The 24,124-nt window shown below is 33.8% G+C and overlaps 1 protein-coding gene across 1 annotated transcript in view; it reads left to right on the top strand.

Moving 5' to 3' along the window:
* Thsd7b (thrombospondin type 1 domain containing 7B) overlaps positions 1 to 24,124 on the top strand; it is a 715,164-nt gene that overhangs the window by 644,628 nt on the left and 46,412 nt on the right. The window contains 1 exon segment of the mRNA XM_047545870.1: positions 23,584 to 23,725. Within this exon segment, the coding sequence (XP_047401826.1) occupies positions 23,584 to 23,725 (142 nt within the window).

Raw genomic sequence — 24,124 nt, forward strand, 5'->3', positions numbered from 1 at the left:
ATATAAAAACTTTTTAAATATGAGAGTTCATCAATTTATATACACACACAAATACTCATTGGAATAGACACTACCTACTCAATTCAAGATAATCTAAAATCCATGCTACATGTATAGAAATCAACATGTTATTATCAGAGGTATGAAAACTAGCTAGGTCAGCCATGGTATCTCTCATGTATAAATTTCCATTTTAGAATGTGTCAGCCTGTCCACAGTTGTAGCTCTAAAAATGACTATGGTGCTACTTCTTCTTGTGGCAATCAGGCCTGAGTATGTCCCACATTTTTAGTTTATGTACACAATTCCTCAAACAGGTTTAGCCCCTGTTGGTACTCTCTTAAGCCTGTTAATCTTTCCTCCTTAAACTTCATGAATTAGAATAATACTTCATCTACCCTTTTGTGTCTGATGTCATTAACTCAACATTATGTCTTGAACTTCATGCAGAAGGAACCACATGGTTCTTTTATATCTAATTCCTTTTGTTCAACATAACATTTTTCAGATTTATGAGTGTCATTGGGAAGGCCAATAGGTTATTCCTGTTGGTGCTAAATAGTATGCATTTTAAGAGTACAGCATCATTTATTTATGTATTCTCTTGTTAAAGTACATTTGGGTCATTTCCAGTTTAGGGTCATTATGAACATAGCTATTGTGAACATTCTGTAGGAGTCATTTTGTGAACAAATACAGTCATTTCTATTATTTTTAAAATAATGTGATTCAGTGGCATTCAGTTCATTCACAATGTTGAATTATAAGAGTAATGACATACCATTTCTATCACTACATAAGGAAACCTTACACCCATTAAATAGCTGCTCTGTATCCCCTCCTTCACCTACCCCCTAGTACCCACCAATCTATGTTCTGTCTCTAAGACTGTACCTATTTTGAATATTTCACTTAAATAGAATGATACAATATGTGATATTTTATACTTAGCTTCTTATACTTAACATGTTTTTGAGGTTCATCTACACTGTAGTACATATCAATACTTCAGTTTATTACTGAATTATGCATCCATTTGTTTCAAGCATATATTTAGTAACTGGGATAGCTACATTAAAGGGCAGGTGTAGATTTATTTTCAGACATTTTGAACAGTTTTAGAAGTTATAGCACCACTTTTTACTATTTCCAATTATAATACAACTTCATCAATATTTGATGTTTTCATGTTTTTTTTTTCTTCTGTTAAATTTTAGCTATTCTTTTGGGTGTGTAGTATCTCATTATGATTTTAATTTCCATTTCTGTGACAATCAATAGTGTTGAGTGATTTTTCATTGGCTTATGTTCATTAGGATATCTTATTTATAGATTGATTATTAAGTTATTTTTAATTATTGATCAAAGAAGATTTTCATATATTCTGGATGTAAGTCCTTTGTCAAACATATGCAATGTTAATATTTTTCTCAATATCTAACTTATCATTTTACTTTCTTTAAAACATTTTGCTTTAGTAGAGTATTTTAGTTTTGTTTATATATAGTGTATTAATTTATTTTATGGTTAATATAAATTCTGTCCTAAAAATGTTTTCCTAAACCAAAGTCATGATATCACTTTACTATACTTTCTCTTAAAAGTGTTGTAGGTTTAATTTTCACATTTAGATATCTGGTCCATCTCAAATAAGTTTTTGAGTGTGTGGTATGGGTGGTTTAGTAGTGATTGAGTTCTTACAAAGATGTTTCCTGAACTAATAATGATTTATTAAAGAAGTGTTAAGAATTCTCAGAAGAAAAAATAAGGTAGTGGGGAAGAAGATTGGAAAAGGGAATGAAGCCAAGAAAGGATGCCATTTCAAATGAAATACTAAACTTGATCTTAAAAGAATCTCTATAACTTAATTACACCACAGAGATATCCTTTCTTGAGACAAAGAATCTGAACTAGTATCTCCCATCACTAGGAATTCACTAGCCATTGGCTGCCTGGAAGTGAGGAGAAGAGCTATTAAATCTTCTAGGTGCTTTTGGTTCCTCCTGAGAGTTTTAGACAAGTGAGATAAGTTCCCAGGGCAATCACTGTAGAGTCTCATGCAAGTTATTAGCAGCAAACCATGGAGAGAAGATAAAATGGGGTCGTTAAAATGCCAAAGCAATATGGATGGAACACCAGGAGTATGTGCTATAGAATTAATGCTCCTCATTCTCATGTAGAAAACCAGTATCTCCAGCATCATTTGAAAAGAAGACATTCAGACTGCATGCTTGCTTCACAGACCATCAAGTGTAGTTATGAGCATTCACTTTCTAGACTATTGAAATCTCATGGTCTGTGTGGCTTATCTACATACTGATTTCACACTGTCTTAATTATTATAGGTTTATACTAAGTCTCAAAATCTGCTAATGTAAATCATTCAGTATTTTAATTCTTTAAAATGTCTTAGTTATTACATTTCTTATAAATTTTAGAACTGAGTTGACAATTTCTACAAAAATCCTGCTGTGTTTTTATTAATATCATATGGAACCTATAGATCAACTTGGAGAGGGCCATTATCTTAATAATTGTCTCCCAATCCATGAACATATTATATCTCTCCATTGTTAAGGGTTTTCTTTAATTCCTTTTAGAAATGTTTTCTAGTTTTTAACCTTGAGGTCTTGCACATCTTATTACTAGGTTTTTAATATTACTGGAAGTAATGTTGTTTTTCTATTCTCACTTTCCCTTTGTTGGTTGTTACTGTGCAGATATTCAATTATTTTTAAAACATTAACCTTAAATGCTGCAGCTTTGATAAATTTGCTGATTCTCTCCATCTTTATGAGATGGACTCCTTCATAATATATCATCACTCTAACATATGTCCATGCCCTCAAAACCCCAGATCATCCTCCTTAATGTATTTTCTTTTTAATATGTATCTTCCAACGTGACAGTATTTAATTATAAGGAAATGCTACACTGACTCCTTTTATTTTCAGTCTCTCAAAATTTCTACTTTCTTTGTCATATTTTCTCTAGACTATAACATGAGTAGATTGCCCTGGAGGGTTTTCTAAACCTCAACATGCTTTCTATCATATTTCTAGCATATGACCAACCAGACTGCTCTAAAGCAGGCACATTGTAAGAATCAAATAATTAATGTTTTCTCAAAAGGGTGGAGTAACTTGTAAAAAAGTCTCTGGTTTTCTTATACAGTGGTCATTTGTATAATTCTAAATCAACTTCTGTGTAGTTAAAAATTATTTCAAATATGGATCAAAAAATTTAATTAGAGATTTACTGTTTTTTAGTTTTCACTTTGAAACAGAAAATGAACTATCTTTCATATGTTAATATACCTTTTCATTGGATATCCTCTGGGAGGATCTTATTTTTAAAGTACATTTGTATACATATAGCACTCATTTCCTTATGTATCAATGAATATATGTGTGTGCTTATATCAATAATGAATGATTTATTAATCACACAAAACTTTTTAAAGAACATAATTTATTATGGACTTCATTAGGCAAAGGTTGTAATTAGATTCTTATTTAATATTTTAATTCAACCTATTAAGCATTAAGTATATTTGGGTGAGCTTATACCAAGTTTGGTACTTTCGAAAGATTTGTTATATGGTCCTAATCCTTAAAAATCTCAGTATCCTGATGAAGGAAAAAAATATTTGCAAGTTTTAAAAGTAGAGAGCAATACAAAATGTCATATACGTTTCAGCCTTTAAGCCTCTTTTGGAGGAGAAAGAAAAAATCAAAGATTGAAATTACCCATAAGTGAGAGAATGAGGAAAATTGCTGACTAAAATTATGTATCTTGCAAGCATGCAGAACACTTAGAAAATTGGCAAACACAGGCAAAAACCATAAGCACATGCAGGATGATAAAGCATGTTCCAGGAACAGGGCTCAGGCTGCCTTACCTGATGTTGCAGTATGGTTAACAAAATATAGGAATTCAGTTAAATGGAAGCAGACAACAAAAACTTGAATCATAAATGGAAGACTTATTTTTGTATTGTCAGTATATACAATCGATGTATGCTTTGCAGACTGCATACTTCCTAAATATTTCTTCTATTAAAGATATTCTTTTAATTGTACTTCATTTAGCTGTGTGTTTAAACATCATATTCTGATAACTCCTGAAACCAAAATGTTATAATCGTGGTTAAGCGTACTCTGATCAAATATCAAACAGTTGTAATTGTGTCATGACTTTTATCTTATACTGAAATAGAATGAATTGATTTCAAATTCTTCAGAGCACACACAAATTGAGTTAATGTGAGAGTTGTGCTATAAGTCACATGTACTATGATATATGAATAGTTCATTTTTCTCCTTTATTTTCCCTTTCTTATTCTTCTCTTCCCTGTTTCCTTCTTTCTTCTTCAAAGTTGATGGTGCCACAAATCTATATTCTATGGTTTAATAACAGTGTATTGATCAGCACATTTGTTCCTTTGCTTCTGTGTTTTTCAAATTATTTTCAAGTTTGAAATGAGATAATGAAACAAGATGATTATGTACAGATTTAAGATATCCTAGAGAATGTGCATTGCCATAAAAATGGCAGGCTATAAGGATACACCAGCATTTGTTCACTAGTTTCATGAACATTTAAGAAACTATTCTGTGTTTTTCTTTTAACCAAAAAGAATACTTTGAAACTAGAATTTCTGGTAATCCAGGTTCCAAAGTCATAGATTTGAGGTAATGTGGAGAGTGCTTTGCAATATTGTCAGAGGATTGTATACTGGTGCATTATTGAAATTAATAAAACAAATTACTGTTGCCAAAGACAAAAAAATGGAACATAGAAACATATTGTTGGATATAATCTTTGTTGTAACGACTGTTAGGATAATAAATTCTGCCTATATTATCAAACACCTGTGTAATTGAGTTATGATTCCCTGGTCCTAAACCAATATTAGGCCATAGAACTCTTCAATGTCCATCAGAGCAGAAGGCATGATGATTTAGTGTTTGAGACAGGTTTCTTTGTGCTCAGAATATATATTGATTATATGAGCTAATTGTCAGAATCCTTTACCAAAGCAAGAATGTTCAGTGGACAAAAGAGGAGAAAAACTGTTATTTTTTAAAAGATAGTATTGTTTATAGATACCTAATCATTATGATAGAATTTACCTGGGGATCATAGGAAGGAAAAGTTTTAGTGCACTGAAGCATTTACAAAGAAGTAAGGAAAGACTTGACCAATGACCATGAGAGAACAATCTGCAATTGGAAGCATTCCCAAGAACCAAGGACTTGCAATCAGTGACATGTATTATGTTTCAAACATATATTGTAATTCCATTTTGGGAAAACTCAGTTGTCCAAATTTGTGGAAGGGAAATATATTCTGCATTGTAAGTAATTATAAATGTATATTCCTCAGGCATAGTTTTCTGAGGGAAGACCTGCAAAAGAGACACTAGTTTTGGTGGATATAGTTTAACTGTTTTGAATCACTGCTTTACTGTTACTCAGTAAAAGATTAACTTATTAGAGTTGTAATTGCACTATCTATATCTAGAGATAGTCCTCACTCTTCATATCTGCAATGGTTATTTACCATTTATTCCTCAGAGTGTTCCTGAGAGAAATAGATGATAGAACACATAAAAACCCCTGGTAATTCAGCTTGGAGCTTCCTCTCTCCCAACTTCTCCCACTCCCTCATCCTCTGTCGTCCCTACTCTTATCTTTCTATTTCTTCTTTCCTTACTCTCCTTCCTCTTCACCCTGTACTTCCTCATATGCAAATTTTTATAAAGAACCCACACAAGCCCAGGACATTATTTTTGTCCTTGATGCAGGTAGAATGCATATTTGGCCAATAACACTGCATGTTTACCACATTTTCCAGAAGTAGCCAATGTGAGAGCCTCAGAACCTTGAAATGTATCAGGCTGTTACATCTGAAAAAATTTTAATCTAGGATCAGGACTACAAGATGATTTCTTTTTCATGATCTAGCAAAATTTCAACAGGAAACGTAGGTTCTTTAACATTCAGGTTTTTTGTCATTTAGAGCCCAGTCTAAAGTTTCTGCCATGTGTTCCAGACTGCTCACTAATTCGTAGAATAAAGTGCCTACAGGATGACTGGTGAATATTTACATTGGCTTGTACAGTAAGTGAGGATATGAGCATTTATTAGACAGTTATAACTGTTCAAAACCCACTAGAGATGCATTTACTTCAGTTTAAGGGTTGCACATTTCCCTATAAATGGCTTGTTGTGAATAATGTAAATGTGCATCCCTGAGAATAAATTAAATGCATTTCCTGATATTGTTAATGTGTTAGAACAGTTGCGCCATAAATCACTTGAATAGCATTTATAGATTACAATACTCTATCTGGGCCAAGCTTGTAAATATCAGTGTAACTCATATTCCATGATTTGCAACCCTCTAAAGAAAATCTTAGAGATTTTTCTCTTGTTTTTTTCCTCCCTCTCTTCTTGTATGATATCGACAAACATCTAGTTCAAAAAATTCATTTTGAATGCTTTCTTAAAGCTTTACTGTTTTAATTGATGCTACAGGATTTAGTGTAAAACAAGAAGAAATCAAACAAAAGCATTTGGAGTGAACTCTCACTGCCATGTAGTTGGGTTGCCATTCATGTGTACTTCTTTCTTTTCTATACCAAGTTATCATTTAGAAGACTCAGGAAGTTTTCTTAGGCTTGTGCCCATGCACAGAGTGACAGTTTTCCAACACTTCTCAGCTTCCAGCTTCCATGTCCTCCTGCATCTCTCCTCCTCCTTTCTTCATCTCACCTTCTCTTTCCTTCTCATCCCCATGCACATAGAAATGTGCACACATACACAAACAAAAACACTAATTATCTTCTAGGAACCAATTATCTATTCCAGCCACAATCAGTTTCATTAGAACTCAGAATATGTCAGAAGCAAAATGAGGATTCAGCTTTGGAAACAATATAGACCATTATTTTCAGTACATATCCTTAAAACTATTAGTCTAAGTAGAAGGGAATTTAAAAACCAACAAAGCAAAACAAAAGCAGTGTTTCTCTGTTCTAGCTATTTTGTGTACATGATCTCACTTGATACTGATAGGTGAGCATTATTAACACCTTTTCTATTAGTGAGGAAGAAGAAAGAGAAGTGAAATAACTAATCAAATTCATAGTATTTGAGGTTTCAGAGCCAGAATTTGAAATTGAGCCTTATTCAAAAGTCAGCATCTATATTTTTCAGTTCCATCTAATTGTTCCTAACTGTAGCAAGCTATTTAACCTAATGAAAATTATGTCTATTCAACAGGCATAATACAATTTTGCCTTCATTACCTGTGTTTACATTGCCAAATTTATAGTGACCTGCTCCATCCCACATATACCTATGTTGCCTTCGTTCACCTTTATCTCCTCATGTTGGTCCTCGAACTTAGAAAGAATACACCATGCTGCTAGAGGGGAAATCATTCTTCAACACATTGTGTGTTTCTGAGGCTCCACAGAGAGTGATCAGAGAATGCCTGAAATGGGAGTTTCTGTGATGCCGCATATGTGCACCTGCCATCCTGAAAGCCCCAGTTTCAACAGTCGTCAGTGCTCCACATGCACGCTGCCTCACATCTGAGTCTCACTATCATCTATTTTGTGCTCCACCAGTTTTCAATTTGTTGCTCGTGGCATTTGATCGAATTGCTCTCACGTAATCAGTGATGAATTGAACCTCAATGACTCTTCATTCAGATGATGCTTTGCTGAACTGCCATCTTTCAGCAGTCAGCATGAATCCCTCCCCTCCTCGGAGGGTCCCACAAGTACAAAATGGACAGTACTGCTTTCTATTTATAGACTGCTTTGTGTTATTCAAAATGCTCTAAAACTTACTTCACTGTCTTCACATCATTGTGAGTTAGAGTAAATCTATGAATAAAGAAACTGGGGGCTCAAGGTATAGTTCAGTGGTAGAGCACTTGCCTAGCACCTGTGAGGACCTGGGTTGAATTCCCAGCACTGTAGAAAAAAGAAATATAATTGAGACTGAGAAATGACTCTTGTTTGTAAATGCAATGACTTCATTTTTTAAATAAATAGGCCTCTGTGAACAATTACTTCAAAATCCCAATGTGTTAAAAACAGGTTCTTTAAATCTTTAACTTTTGTAGGATAATTTAGACATGCAAACATCAGGATCATTGCACAAGTATACTTAGAAAACTTTCGCCACCCATATATTTTAGAAAGGAGACTGAATACTCTTTATTGTCATAAAATAAAGTTTCCTTCTTGGTATTGAATTAATACTCATAGAGCAAGTATATGAAGATCACAGTTGATGCAATCAATAGTTGACATCCAAGAAGATATCAAAAAGGGGTATCTAAATTTTGGCCTCTGTTCTGCTGTTATGCTAAGTGAATTTGTCAGGCTGCTGATATGCTTTAAAACTCACTTTATGATACATAAAAGTGAATATAATTATTACTTTTTCAATATCAAATATGATTTTGCTTGAGATTACATGTGCATCAAAATTAGTAATATTGAAAATAAACAAAGGTTAGAACCCAGATTCACTTATAATAAGTATTTCTAGTTGCTCATAGCCTTCTGAAAATAAGTATAGAATTTTTTCTTCAAGAAGTATGAAAAGAGTGAACATTTTAAGTTTCTAAAATGGTGAAAATATAAAATTTAATTTTTTGAAATGACTCAATTTCTTCCTGATTTATGTGAGATCTGTCTTTACTGGTAATGATATTTCATTATTATGATGGCTATTATTAAAACTTTAGTACCAAACTACTGTGTATTACTATTTTTGAACTCAAACGTGTGATCTATAATCCACTTTACTTGTGATTTCTATTTCATCTCAAGTGTATGTTTCATGTCCTAGAAGAAAAGGGCAGATTTTCACTTTGAATTTTAAACATGTATTTAGAGTACATGAAGGTTATCTTACAAGTCTTTCTCTGCATCCTTTTAAGCCTCAAAAGTTGCTAATATGAAAAAGAATGTGAAAATGCTTTTACCCTATGGCATATCACAGCCCTGGTTGCCAGGGAACCTCTGACTCAAATGGCATGTCAGATGAGTCATAATGGACAGAGTGGTCTTTTCTTGATGTTTTCACACTTTTTAACTTTTAAAAATGTATGTGTTTATCTCCAAATTTTAACGTTTTTTCCATTTGCATTGTAATCTACATATTACCTTGAAAAATAACTCTGAATAATTTTAAGCAAATTATAGTTTCTTAATGAATGATGTAATATGTCTGTCCATATTGAATTTATCATATCCCACAAGTAATCTATAGTTCTGCATATTTATCTTTAGGACTTTTAAGTTTTAATTTAATACATTTATTATATGGCTATAATAAATAGAAAAATAACAATAATAATTCTGAAATTGCAGATGAAAGTCCTATGGGTATTTTTACCTACAAATTTGCTGACTAGAATAGAATTTTATAGAGACAATTTTCCCACTTCCCAGACTTTTTTTTTTCTTTCAGGCTTCCAAATAAAATTACCTTTTCAATTCCCCATGTGCTAATTTCCATGTTGAAAGGCAGTCCTTAAATACATTGCAATGCTGAGTAAACAATTGTGTGAAATAAGTTTGAGATTTAAAATCAGCTTAAATGCAGTACAGTCCTCTTCCCTCTGGTCCCTTCATGTTGCAGACACTGTGGCACTGGCACTTTGGACAAGTTATTTAATCTCAAAAAGTCAGAAAAATGGGAATAATAGTCCACTCCAAAGTTAGTATGAGGATTACACATGTAAATCTTTAGCACAATGTCTGTTGCATTAGTACTACAATAAATTTTAAATATTATCTTCCGAGCCAATATTAAGTGCCTGGTATATGAGAGATGTTCTTTTAGGCACTGGAACTAAAATGCTGAAGACTCCTTGACCTTAAGGGACCTATAGGCTAATAAGGAAAGCAGAAAATTCCAAATCAATTTCTACAGAGTAGTATGTGTTAGAAGAAGGAAAGCTAAGTTTATTAAGAAAGAAAGCATTTATATTTTTGTTTTGTTTTGTTGTTTTTATGGTACTGCGGATCAAACCCAAGACCTTGTACATACTAGGCAAGTGTTCTGCCACTGATCTACATTGTGAGCCAAAGAGAACAGATATTCATTGGCACATTTCCCAACCTCTAGGAGGACTAGAGAAGTTCTTCAGAGAGAATATTCCCCTGGAAAATTGAGAGATGAATAAGAGTTAGGCAATGTGGAGTAAGGGGAGAAAGAGAAAAGAGGAAAACAGAAATTGGGAGTCTAGAGCAGCAGTGTGACCAGAAAGTATGGACCAGATCAGAGTCCATGAAGGGTCCTCTGTGTTGACAGCCTCATGTGCACAACTGAATATCAATTCTCCCAGGAGTAGGTCAGGTGGCTCTGGTCAACCAAGGACGATATTCTTCTGAGAGGAAATTCCTTCTGAAAGGAAATTTAAGGACCTAAAATTCTGTGGTGGGGGAAAACAGGTAAAGGCAAAGATATCCCAAATGTGCTATTTGGCCCATTTCCTTTAGTTTATGGTGGGGCATGGAAATGGAGAAGACATAAACATTAAAACAAAAATGTTACAGAAAGTGCCATCTCTATCTTTTCTGTACCTGAAAGAGACCCAACACTCCCACACTGTTGGAAGAGGCCAATATATTTGACTTGAGGTTCTCATTTGATATCACATTCTGTATCACAGGCCAGGAGACCTCGTGTGATTTATTGGCTATTTTGATTTGACTTTCTGTTTGGTCCTTGAATGACTGGAGCTTAGAGGGAAGGAAAAGAAATAAGCATCACATGGGAAGGAGAATGAGGAGAAAGAAAGGAGAGAGGGGAAAGCAATTGAGATTGAGATTAAGGGTGTTGTTTATCCTCAGTTCAAATAGCAATTGCAACCTAAGGACCCTCTAGGTAGAATATAGAGAATTATGAGTGTATGCTTCATTTATGTTCATCAGTGTCTGTGTTCTGGTGCCATTTATACATCTCTCTTAGTGAAATATATTTCCAAATTAACTAAAATTTGCATAAAACCTTTGTATCACAAGGTTTTGAGTTTACCACTATATGCTTTCCCTCTTCCTGCCTACCTGCCTCCCCACAATGGATATATATATATATATATATTTATTATATATATATACACACACACACATATATACACTTTATATAAATGCATATATATATATATACACATATAAATGCACACTTATTTTTTTATAAACCATTTGTATTTTGCAGGCAGAATTCCTTTTTCCCTTTGATGTTGATAATTTATTATATCCTCCTAAGTACAGGAATGGTCTGTGATAATTACAGCATAGTTAAGACAGTCAAGGAACATAACATTGTTACAAAGCTTAAAGTTAATCTATAGGCCATGTTACTATGTTTTCAACGGCCTCAATAATGTTCAGTACAGTAATTGTAGTCTTTGGGTTATATAGAATCTAAACCCTGTTGCATTAATAATCTATAATCTCTTCACTTTTTCTTTCTCTTTCAAAAAAATGACTGACTTTTTTAAAGAATATAGGCCAGCATTTTGGTCTGTTGCTAGATCATCAGCGTGTCTATTCCCATGCTCCAACAGTAATATAAATAGGGGACAGCCTCGAATTCTGTGATTGGATATGCCATATGCATCACTCATATATTCAAAGGCCTCTGATTTGATTGTGACTATGTACCTTCACAATTCATTAGTATCATAAAATACCAGTGGGAATGTCCCTAGCCATTATAAAATCATCCCTCAAACATCTTAGCTAAGCAGAACCCTACTGATATTTACACATTATCCTAACTTCCACTTAGCAGCAGGCCAGCAAACCCTTACAAGGAATGTTATATCATCTTGAGGATATCATAGCTTCTGTCCCTGCACTTGTCAGTCCTATTATATTGAGACATGTACCTGGCATTCCTTCTTCCAATTAGTTCTCTAAATATGACAAGCCAGGTCTCTAGGTGGGGAGCATCTTTTATGAACTGTGGGTTGCTCAGCAATATTCGTTGTCCTATCCTTAGCTTTTCTCTCCCATTCTGTAGTCTGATTTATCTTTCTATATGGTTAACTTATCAACTGTACTTCCTTGTTTCTCTCTCTCTCTCTTCTATCTCCAATTACCATGGACATGCTAAACACTTTCCAGGATACAGGAACAGGGATAGCAGTTACAATAATTTCAATCCTGACACAACTCTTTGGTGCATTGATTTACCCACTGTGTGTACCTCAACAGGGTGGTACCACAAGAATTGAAAATACTTAGGAGTGCATTAGCCCTCCCTGACTCAAATCCTGATTTAAGCAACTCATATAAGGGTGTTATATTCTTTTTCTTTTAATTTTTAGTTGTAGATGGACACAATAACTTTATTTATTTATTTTTTTAATGTGGTGCCAAGGATTGAACCCAGTGCCTCACATGCTAGGCAAGTGCTCTACCACTGAACCACTGAGTAAGTGGGTGTTATATTCTTTGAGCTTCAATTTTATCATCTGCAAAAACAAGGATACACAGGTTTGTAGGATTTGGGGGAATCCTCAAATCTATTGTATATAAAGTATATAAAGAGATAGTCCATTACAGTAGGAACCAGGAATCTAAATCTGGTCTTCCTGATTGACCAGTATTTTTCCTTTTACTGTGTTTTAATTTCTGATCAGGTTTTCTATAATATCATAGTAAATATAACTTGTTGTGTGCTATAATTTTACCTGTGGAAAATTCATTAGTAATAAGCGTGTATGGCACTTGCAAAATCTGACACTCTCAGGAACTTAGAATGCTTACATCCATTAACCTAATTAAGTTCCTTAAATATTCCAAAGCCTTGTGGAGGCAACATGAAAAATATTCTCATTGTTTGAATCAATGAAGACTAGACTTCTCTTGTAAAACTTGAATTGTCAATCACTAGCTTGCTGTTTTTTGAAGTCTATTTATTGAGTATCTCCTATGGGCATGAAAGTATTCCAGGTCTTAAAAATATCAGTAACAACAAGACCAAATCCTGACCTTTATGTAGCCTACATTGTAGTGGAGGGGAGAGAGGACTAAAAATAATTGAAACATACAAAAAAAGCATCAATTTAATATATAGCCTAAAAAGTATGATAAAGAATTTGGAAAATAACAATGTATCGGAGGACAAGGAGCATCTTGGAGAGGTGGTTGATAGTTTTATGTAGCACAGTTGATGAAGGTCTCTTGTAGGAGAGCATTTGAGCAATACTTGAAGGAAGCAAAGAAGCAAATTACAGAGGAATGCTTGGAGTTCTCCAAGAACAGCAAGGAGGCCAGTGATGAGTGAGAGAGACTACATCAGTAGGTGAATTGTCGACCTTCAGCATTCTGAGGTAGAACTTGACCAGATAGTGCAGGATTTTGGAGATGGAGATTAGGTCTTGGTTTTTATTCCATTAAGTTTAGAAACAAAGGTATGGAAGAGAAGAGTTAAATGATCTGACCTGAATTATCTAAAAAGATAATTCAACCTAATCTGTAGAATGGGAAAGGCAGGATCTATTATGAGGTTATTGTTATAATCTTAGTAAAAGGCAACAGCAACTTTGTCCAGGGGAGAGATGGTACATTTGGTGAGAAGTAGATGGGTCATGTCCTTTGCTTTGACTTAAAGATGAAAAAATTTATTCAGGATATGGTAGTAAAGTATGAGAAAAAGAAATCAAAGATGACTACAAAATTTTTGACCCATGCCTCTGGATCTTTGGATTTCCCATTAACAAAGAAAAAGATAAGGATGCTGAAGAGGGGGAAACAGCAATTTTGTTATTATACATATAAAGTTCAGACACAGTGGTTTGGGGGCAATGGTTTTTAAACTAAAGTGTTTATTAGAATTACCTGGAGAACTCATTAAAACATGGATTGCTGAATCTAACTACTGTGGTTGATTTTTTTATTTTAGTTTGTTTTGTTTTTGTTTTTCCCCAATTTTTAGTTTAGTAGATTTGAGAATCTGGGAAGGGGACCCATTAATTGGTGTTTCTAACAAATTACCAAGTGATTTCAATGCTGTAGGTATTGGGACAGCTCTTGGAGAAGGAATATTCTAGTATTGACAGTTTCCATAGAAGACAATGCTGAGGTAAAGAAGCCCAGGTCATTAGAAGAGAGGAGGTAAACATAGGTACCAAAATGCTTTCCGTGACTTGATTGCTGAAGGACCCATGCAGTTCCACTTCTTTCAGATTTGTGACCAATACGATGTCTATCAGCTCAGGCCTAAGTGGGAGACAACAGCTTTGAGTTTTAAACTACCCTTCATAATCTATAAAAGGGAACACAGGTGATTCTTTACTTACAGTGTAGTTATATAAATTGAAAATATCATAAACTGAGTAAGTGTTTAGGGACTAAGGAAGTACTTCAGTGGTAGAGCATGTGCTTAGTATGCATGGGGACCTGGGTTCCATCCCACCATTGAAGAAAAAGAAAATGTATTTAGTATACCTAATCTACTGAACACCATAGATGAACAACACTGTACCCCATGGAGCATTCATCATTGCTCTTTGTAATTTGGGGGGCTGACTGGGAGCAGGGGCTTATTACCACTGCCCAGCATTACCAGACAGTTGACAGTCTAGGGAAAGATCAAAATTCAAAACTCTTAAGTACAGTTTCTATTAAATTCATATCACTGTTGCGCCATTATAAAGCTGAAAAGTTGTAAATCAAAACACATTACATCAGGGACCATCTATATCCTATACAGATACAGTTGACTCAAGTATCCTCATTTGCTCTCCTCTCTGATTTAGCCCAATAGGTCTAGTCAGGGTGCACATAATGACCTTATCATACCCACCTCTTGTGAGAAGGGACATGCTTAAGCAATTAATTTATCTTACAAATTTACATTTAAGAACTGTATTTGTGCTTTCAGTCCCAGGTAATTCAAAATACATGTGAGTTTTCCAGATACTAATTTAATTCAGTAACTGTTTTATCCTGAAATTAACCCCAGAATTTAAAGCAGAAATTAGTTTCTATACTATTAAGGAAATACTCTGGAGGGAAAATAGAGTGATTATCCTTCCCTTTAAAAAATCCATAACTTATAAAACAAAAAGAAAAAGACCAATCTGTGTAATGAAAATACGGTTTTGAAACAATGATCATGACAATCTATTTAATGTGAAAATTCTTTTATACAGATTTTTAATTAGATTAGTGTCTTGTAAACATTTTTGAGCATGTAGAAATATATTTTGTGTTATAACAAAGCACACACATTGTTGTTTACTTATGTGTATATACATGTATGTATGTACCTATATGTATATATATCTACACATGCATATACACATAAATATGAAAAGTTCTATGAAAATCTTTTTCTGAGTATATGACACATATTTTCTATACTATGCCCAATCAGTGTTTAAATTGCTAATTTTGACTCAATAATTGAGAATCAAAATGGCATAGTTAAAAACGTGGAGTTAAAAGAATTTTGGGGTTGGAATCTAGGCTCCTTTATAGCTGCATGATCTTGAGGAAATTACTTAACCTCTGTGTCCTCAGTAAAATGGTGTTAACAATATATCTACTTAATAGGGCAGTTATATGGATGAAATGAATTAAAGAGGCTTAGAGCAGTGGCTGGCACATAGTAAACACTATAAAAGTATTAGCTATTAATAGTGGTTTTACAACCCACTGATATGTACTGACTTCAGTTTTAAAAATACATTTCTTTGAATGACTAATATCACCTGCCTGCCATCTTACTTTCTAATACATACAAAATTAGTAAATTAAACTTAACTTCTTCTGAAGCAAATTCAATAAGTACTTTTCTTTTGAAGGGAGGATGAAATAGCTTTATTTTTTTTGAAAAAACTTTAATATGTTCTTTTAAAATGTAATTGTATGTCTTTTGGGGAAACAAGGTATGATCTCTTGAAAATCCAGACCATAAAAGAAAAATCCTCCCAGAGATGATGTTTTATTCATTGGCTCGGTGCTATGCATTTAATGTGTTCTCCAACACTGTTTGTTTAAAGTGAATGGAAACCTTAACAAAAGAGTTTTCAAGGAGACCAAGGGATTCATGTAGATAATAAATTAATAATTTTATAATTTACAAAGAATATCTCATTCCTTTATGTGCAAATCTGTAACCCAAGATGTGTTGCATAGAATACTAAGTTGATAAATAAAAGTTTGAGACTCTTAGAGAACTACAATGTATAGTGTAACTGTTATAGGTGATTTGTAAAAACAACCCCAAATTATAATAGTTCAAATGCAATATAACTATATCGATCAGCCATGAAACAGTCGTAGGTGTTTTTTCAGATATGAAAAGGATACTGTCTGCTCCATGCAATCATTCTAGGGCCCCGGAGAACAGTGGCTCTGCCATCTTCAGGCTTAGCTTCCAAAGTCATTCTGATAATCACTGTTCCAACTCCCTCGACAGGGAAAAAGCTTGGAAAATGACAATGTGGATTTTAGGGTGAGGAGTACAAATGTCACAGATGGCCCTCCACTTAACTGCGATTGTCAACTCATTTATTATCTAGTCACACCCAACTGCAAGGAAAGCTGGGATATTTGGTCCAGCACTGTGCCCAGGAAGAAATGAGAGATTAGGGTTTAATGAGTAAAAGCAGACTGCACCAAGCATGCAAATTTCTATTGTAAAAATCCTTAGTATACCATTTATTTGAATGTCTCCTAAGCATATTTGACCAGGAACCCTTGTTTTTCTCTCTCGGTACCTATCAGTGTACTGTAGAAAAAAAGACACTTTGGTAAAGCCTGTGGTCAGAGGACCATCAACTCCCATAATAAAAATAAGCTTAATTTTTAAAGGCTTGTAAACGGTATATTTTATTTAATTTTTAAAAATGGTTGATTATAACACAAATACAGAAAAGTACATAAAAAAAATATATATATATAGTTAAATCTTGTAACAGTCACCTAGAAGGTAGAATCTTCCTGCTGCCCTGGAGTAGCTTCACAGCTTCTCGTAATTATAACCTCCTCACTGCTTTTAGAAATAAACTCTGTAGTGATTTCTATAATAATCTCTTCCTTATAGATGCATGGTCTGAATGGCTTAAACAGTTGAGGTTAGTTCTGCCTCTCTTTAAATCTCTTTTAATCTAGTTTTCCTCCTACTTCTCCCCCACCCTATCCTGGTAATTTATTGGTAGGAAAATAAGTCACCTGTCTTGTGAAAGTTTCCAGTCTGACTACATATTAAGGTTTAGCATGTTCTGCTAATCTTCAATTTCCTGTAAATTGGGAGCTGGATATAGAGGCTTCCTCAGTCTTTGGCTACACTCCTTCATAGAATGTGTGCTCTACCAGGAAACACATAATTTATGGTTATTGCTTTTTGTGAGTATAACTATCATTGATGGGCAATATGTAGAGTCCTTATAATTTAGGAAATACAAAATGGCAACATTTCAATTCTGTTTTCCTTCATTTATTTATGGAACTACTTGTATTAGAAAATTTGCCCCAACTGCTGCTTAATTATCAAATGAAACATTTTGTATAAAGAAGGCAACAAAAAATACAGTCTTAAATACTATATTTTAAATGATTTTTAGCAACTTTCACCACATGTATCCTGTGTCATTTTAAAAATTTTAAATAAAGTTAACACATTTTTATCCTTTTTAGTTACCATCTATACTAACACTTAAACTGTTTGTGGAAGTATTTTGAAAAATGTGTTCTAGAAACATTTAAGTACACATTCTGTGGACTTTGTTAGCATTCTTGCTGTATGACATGTCAGGATGTTTCTGGCTCATCTTGAACATTTCTTTCATCAGACTTGGAATTAGCCATTTCTCTAAAAATTCCTGTTTTATTTTAAGGAAGTGGATCTTCAATGCCACAATAAGTGCTCTAAAGAGCTAGGGATACTCACATTCATTTTATTCCAAATTAACAGGGAAAGCATTCTCAAAATAATAATACATACAAGACCACCAATATAGATATTTAAAAACATTACCTTTTTTTACATAAACTCTCCTCATTTTTTACATTTGTATTTTATCTATGTCTTATCCAGTTTTTAAATAAGTTCTACATATAAAACTGGCTTCTCACAAGTTTGTACACTGAAGTCCTCCCATCCAGTTATTTGGATGTAGAAAACTCAGTCTTCAGTAAATCACAAAGTACTCATGGAAACAATTTTGAGTTCTTACATGCTCTTAAATTTATAGTCTTTATATTTGAAAGTCAGCTTTGCTAGATGTAGAATTCTTAGATCAGTTTTTTCTTTGTGTATCCTTATTATATTTCCACATTTTTCTGACATAAAGTTTTCTTGTCAAAATATGAGAATACAATTTTATTTCCTTTATAAGCCATCTGGTATTCTTGCCTAGGCATTCAAAGAAATTTTCTTCTGTGAAGCACAATAATTTTACTAGGATATGTTTCAGTATTGGTGATTCTGTTGTGCTCTTTCAATAGGCAGTTTTGAATTTTTTTCTTTGCTTTTATTGGAATGATTTCTTGAATCTTTTTTATTGAATTCCATGATCTTGTTTTTGTTTTCTTTTCATGAAATCTTATTATATGCATGTGGCATCTGTTTTGCCTCAGTCTCTATCTGGCAGATTTTCTCAAATTCTTTTAGATTCTTTTTTTCACATTATTTCATTTTTTTCTTTTTTTTACATTTTGTTTCTCTAAAGACATTATTATAGTTCTCATTTCTGAAAATGATTTATTGTTCTAATGATTTACTGAGGTCTGTCATCTGAGTTTTTCTAATTTCTTATTTGAGTCTATATTTTTATATTTTATGTCACTTTCTAAGGGTTTTAGCTCCTTTTGAAATGATAGTTTTCATCTTGTTTTGCACGCTTGTCTTTCTGGTGCACTTTCTTATTGCCCTTTATTCTCTTTTTTTTCCTTATAATACCCATTTGTGGCATTTGTATTTGATCTTTCTTTACTTCTCACTCTGTGAAATCAGTTTTTTGTGAACTTTTAAAAGGAGCTGTCCATAAACAAAGCAGCTTGCCTTCTGAGATTTGCTAGTTCTTTTGCCTTCCCCACCTTCTTAATAATCTGTCCTTTCCTTCATTACTAGTTTCTCTGTTTTGCTCAGTTTGGAAATTCTTGCCCCCTGTTTCTCTTCAGTGGAGTGGTAGGGGAGGGCATGGATTGTCCTAGAAGGGAGCTTTGACTTGTTATTGTGAAGAGTTCATTGCATTTGGGCTGCATGAACTGCCAAGACCTCTGCATGGACCCTCTCTATTTCTCTGCTATTGTGCAAATTCCTCCAACTCTCACCTTTTGGTGGTCATTCATCTGTGAGATGCCCCTTTTCTTCCTTCTGCTTTCTCTTGTCAGATGCTGATATCACACAGGTCCACTAGCTCTGGTCATTGTCCCCACCTTCTTATAGTTTGGGGTTTGTGGAGATGACTTCTCACTTAATTCTACTGAGCATAGTGTCTATTGTGTTTTGACTTCGCTCTGCACTGTGATGTGCAAAGAATGTTTTCACATCTCTTCAGAGTCTCTGAGAAATTTTTTAAACATGTGAGGCATGAGAATTCCTTAGACCCAGATTTTTCTTAGCTTTTCTGACCTTTTAGAATCAGTGTTTAATTTCATTTTTAAAAACTTCTTGTAAAACATTGCAGTATTTCCTTGTGAAATTTTTACCCTATTTTCCACATTAAAAAAAAAAAACAAACTAAAGTTCATACAGTAAGTATCCATTTTTGCCTTATGAATTCTTTAGAAACAACAAAGTACTGACAGTAGGGCTAACTGGCTAAATGAGGGGAAAGTATCTCAGAACTATCAGATAAACCCCATTACAGAATAAAAGTGTTGACTTTCAGTTTCTGATGGGATCTGGCAAGGCCAGGCCTTGGTGTCTTGCTCATCTCTAGACGAGAAATCTGTAGAGTAACTTAAATTCGTAAGTGCCTGGATTTATCACAGGTTCTATTAAACTGTGATTGTTAATAGTTCAGTAAAAGTGAGAAAAATAACAAATTATACCTCCTTGTTTGGATTTATTTATAATGTTATCTTAATTATCTGTTAGATTTTAAATGAGTAAATCAAAATTCATTTATTAATATGTTTTAATTTAAAGATTGATTCTGTTATTCTGAGAAATGTCATCTAGATTTTTTATATGAAAATTTGAGGAAACAGTCTATTCTTTTTATCAGATACACAGATTTTTGGAAACCTTACATTTAGGCAATGTGACATAATCCAGGATTTAACATTTGTCTCCTAATAGGAGTTTATAGAAATGGTAAATTACCTGGAATTAACCAAATTATGCTACATAAAAGTATTTATTATTTGCATACTCTGTGCCAGATGTGTCACAAGACTCTTGTATGAAAGAAATTTAAGACATGGAATCTCCAAACAACACACAGGAGTGAACACACATCAGTATGTACTACAAGTGCAGCAGAAATGCTCACTAGATGAGGTGATTCCATGTATTATGGGTCTGAGGAAGCCAGGGAAGGTTCATGGATAGGACATCTGACTTTATTTTGATGGATGGATACAGTATTTGGATCAGGCAAGAGGCCTTGCTGCTAGAGAGAGCAAAGGTGTGAAGTTACAATGTCATCGGGAAGAAGTGAACTTTAAGGTGAACCCTCATTTATAAAGGTAGTAAGTTAGAAAATCTAGTTTCATAAAGGGTTTATGTACTGGAGACTAACTTGTTCTTCTTGGTCATCCTCTTTTCTACCAAATAAATTTTAACTACATACTCTTTATCTTTATAATGAAACTTTTCCAAAGTTGACTTTGGGTTAGTTATTCCCATGTCGTTTTCCCACTTCGGTACTTAGGAAGTTGACAGTATCTTCACACACACACACACACACACACACAAACACACACACACACGCTAGAAAAGAAGAGATCTAGGTATGTATTTGAGGAGTTTTGAAGAAACCATTAAGTTATAACTTCCTTTGTCCTTGACAACACTTGTGGACAATTCATTATTTTCACTATTCTGTGAACTCCCTATAAATAGCTAATACAAAGAAATGAGGAGAAACAGTTTTCAACCACTTGTTACCAGCACTAGGACAATATTTGCAAAATGGAATGTGAAAACTTTTCCTAAGGTAAGGTTGTCTCATATTTGTGGATTCCAGGCACCCATACTCCCCCTCTACTTCTATGGATAAAGAATTAGCTGCAGTATTGGTTTTTAACAATTTCTATAAGATTGATTTCTAGTAATTATCAAAAGGTCACATAGTATGAATGTTGGATTGGGTTATGCCCAAGAGGATATTTTAAAGCCATGTTTAGCAAACTTGGAGACAGAATGAGATCTGAGGAAGGAAATTTTTAAATGTCATCAAATTACACCTATCACCACCTCCTTTCTCACATAGGTTTTTTTGTTTGATTTCTTTTTGGTACTAGGGATTGAACCCAGGGGAACTTAATCCCATCCCTAGTCCTTTTTACTTTTAATTTTGAGACAGGGTCTCATTAAATTGCTTAGGGCCTTCCTAAATTGCTGAAACTGACCTTGAACCTATGATTCTCCTGCCTCAGCCTCCTAATCTGCTAGGATTATAGGTGTGTACCATCATGTCCAGCTCTCACATAGGTTTTGATGAATAACTAAGTTATAATACATAAGTGCATTGTTCAAAATTACATTGCATAAGATTCCAATTTCAGAGCATTTCAGACTTTGGATTTTCAGATCAAGAATTCTCTACCTCCAAATATTCAAAAATCAGAAAAACGCTGAAATCTGAAACATTTCAGGTCTCAAGTCTTTTGGATAAAGGGATGTTTTATTATCTCTTTTATTTAATAGCTTAAACTAACCAGGTACATAAATCCTTACACATGTATACTTGTTCTAAACAATAAATTAATTATTTTATAGGAGAAATGCTGCAGAGCACTGATCAGAAGTATCTACTAAGATACCTTCATTTTCTTCTATGGGAAAATCATTTAAATTATTATTTCATTTCATGAGAGCATACATTCAAATTAGTAAAATAGAAATAAATTATTGATAAGTACATAGCTGGGGATTCCTGTGCAGATAATTAAGAATAGTTTTGTCCTTTTTTAGTGATCTAGAAACAATTTGATATGATTAAATGTAAAATTTCAAGGATTGACAGATTATTCAAGTTTTAAGTCACCTGGATAATAAATGTGTTTCAATGGTCCAAACTTCTAAGATTAGAAGAAAAAATTTGGTATCGTTTTTTCCAAATTTCATTGAAATTCAACATTATCACTTTGATTCACAGTCATGGTCAGTGTTATGAGTTGTATTCTTACTACAGTACCTGAAAAGGTAAGAGGAAAGGAATAAAAAATAAAACTACTAAAAATAGAAATAGTTCTTTGATGATCTAAATTTAATGACTTTGATTTCTCTTGTCTATAGGTATCTTTAAATTTTGGTGTTCTGGAAATGTGTATTGTGAATGTAGTTAACGATATTTACTGAAAAACTGCTATGCATTATTTGTATTGGTGTTTTAGGGAGGGACAAGAGAAGTAGAAACCATCATCCATTATTCCTTAAATAACTTTCGAAGAAAGGAAGGAGCAGGGTAATAAAGAAATAAAGAATGACAATATAAGGATAGATGTAGCATATATGTGTGTATGTTTATGTGTTTAGAAGCAAATCTATAGAAAAATCCCTCAACATGAACAGAAGTTTGCACCAAAGAAGAAAAGAAGAATTTAGCAATAATAGAGGGAAGACTGTGAAATAAGTAAGCCTGGAGTAGTGTTCTGACAAAGGTGGAGGGTAGGGTTTGGAAGAAAATATAAAGATTATTTTAGTAGATGGAACTGAAAGGGCTACTATAGTAACACCAGTTGGATAATTGTGGCTCAAGAGCATTGTATGAGCAGGTTATAGAAGGACATGTGAACCCATGTGTATTGGGAGATTTTCAAATCTCTAGGGTTCACATATATACATTCATTTTGTGGAAAGGATAACAGTATGCAGTGGCTCATGCTCTGAATCAGATGGCATCCCAAAAAAGAAAAAAAAATCTGTTATATCGTTAGTATTGATTCATAATTATTTATCTATACTTACTTGTTCTGGGGATATTAAAAATGATTTTCTCATTAAAGTTCTCTGTGTGCTGATTTCTATTGGACTAGACTATCTGAGGTCACGGAGGCAGTGTCTTCCTTTTTTCATTCATTTAAACATTAAAAATGTATTGATCTCTTACTTTGTGGCAGACTATTTCAGAGTACACAGTGAGTTTGTAATGATGAAAATAGTCTCCATGTCCTTAATTATACATGGGAGATAAAAATGTAGCCTTCAAGATGACACAGAAAAAAATAGAGTTGTCTGGTGAAAACAATAGAACAGAACTTACAGTGAATCAGAATGATTTTGTTTCCAAATATATTTATCACTCTACAGTCTCTTCCCTGTAGTTGTTACATATGTGCCTACCTGTAAACATACAATCATGTATAATTTCTCAACTATCATGAACATAATTGGTGCTCTTTGATTTTCATAGTCATGTGATCCCCACACAATGCAGAGAAGAACTCGCCATCTTCTGAGGCCCTCACTGAGCTCAAGGACTTGTGCTGAAGACTCTCAGGTGCGACCCTGCCTCCTTAATGAAAATTGCTTCCAGTTCCAGTACAATCTAACAGGTACAGTTGAAATCCACGACCTTGCTCTTTTCCCTGAACCTTGGCTTTTGGGAGAATGTGTTTTCCTTCTTGGTACCAAGGAGAGAGAGTAGAATGTGTGACCATGCCACATGAAAGGCCGAGGACCTGTTATTTCCCATGTTCCTTCACAAAAAGAAATACCTGTTCCTGGCATGTAGATTCAGCAAGGCTACCTGGAATCTTCAAAGTACAAAATGCTTAGAAAAACTTGGCAGCATTTGAAAATAATGTTGAAGTAAGTCATTATATATATACTGAAACAACAAAATAAATAGCAAAGGACAAATTACCATTGAGAGAAGAGTGAACTCATACTGGCATAGAGTTTGACTTTTATTATTTCAGAAATTCAAGTTTGATATACTTTCTGTATAAGTC

The sequence above is a fragment of the Sciurus carolinensis genome, chromosome 3 (assembly GCF_902686445.1).
Source record: "Sciurus carolinensis chromosome 3, mSciCar1.2, whole genome shotgun sequence".
Lineage (NCBI taxonomy): Eukaryota > Metazoa > Chordata > Mammalia > Rodentia > Sciuridae > Sciurus > Sciurus carolinensis.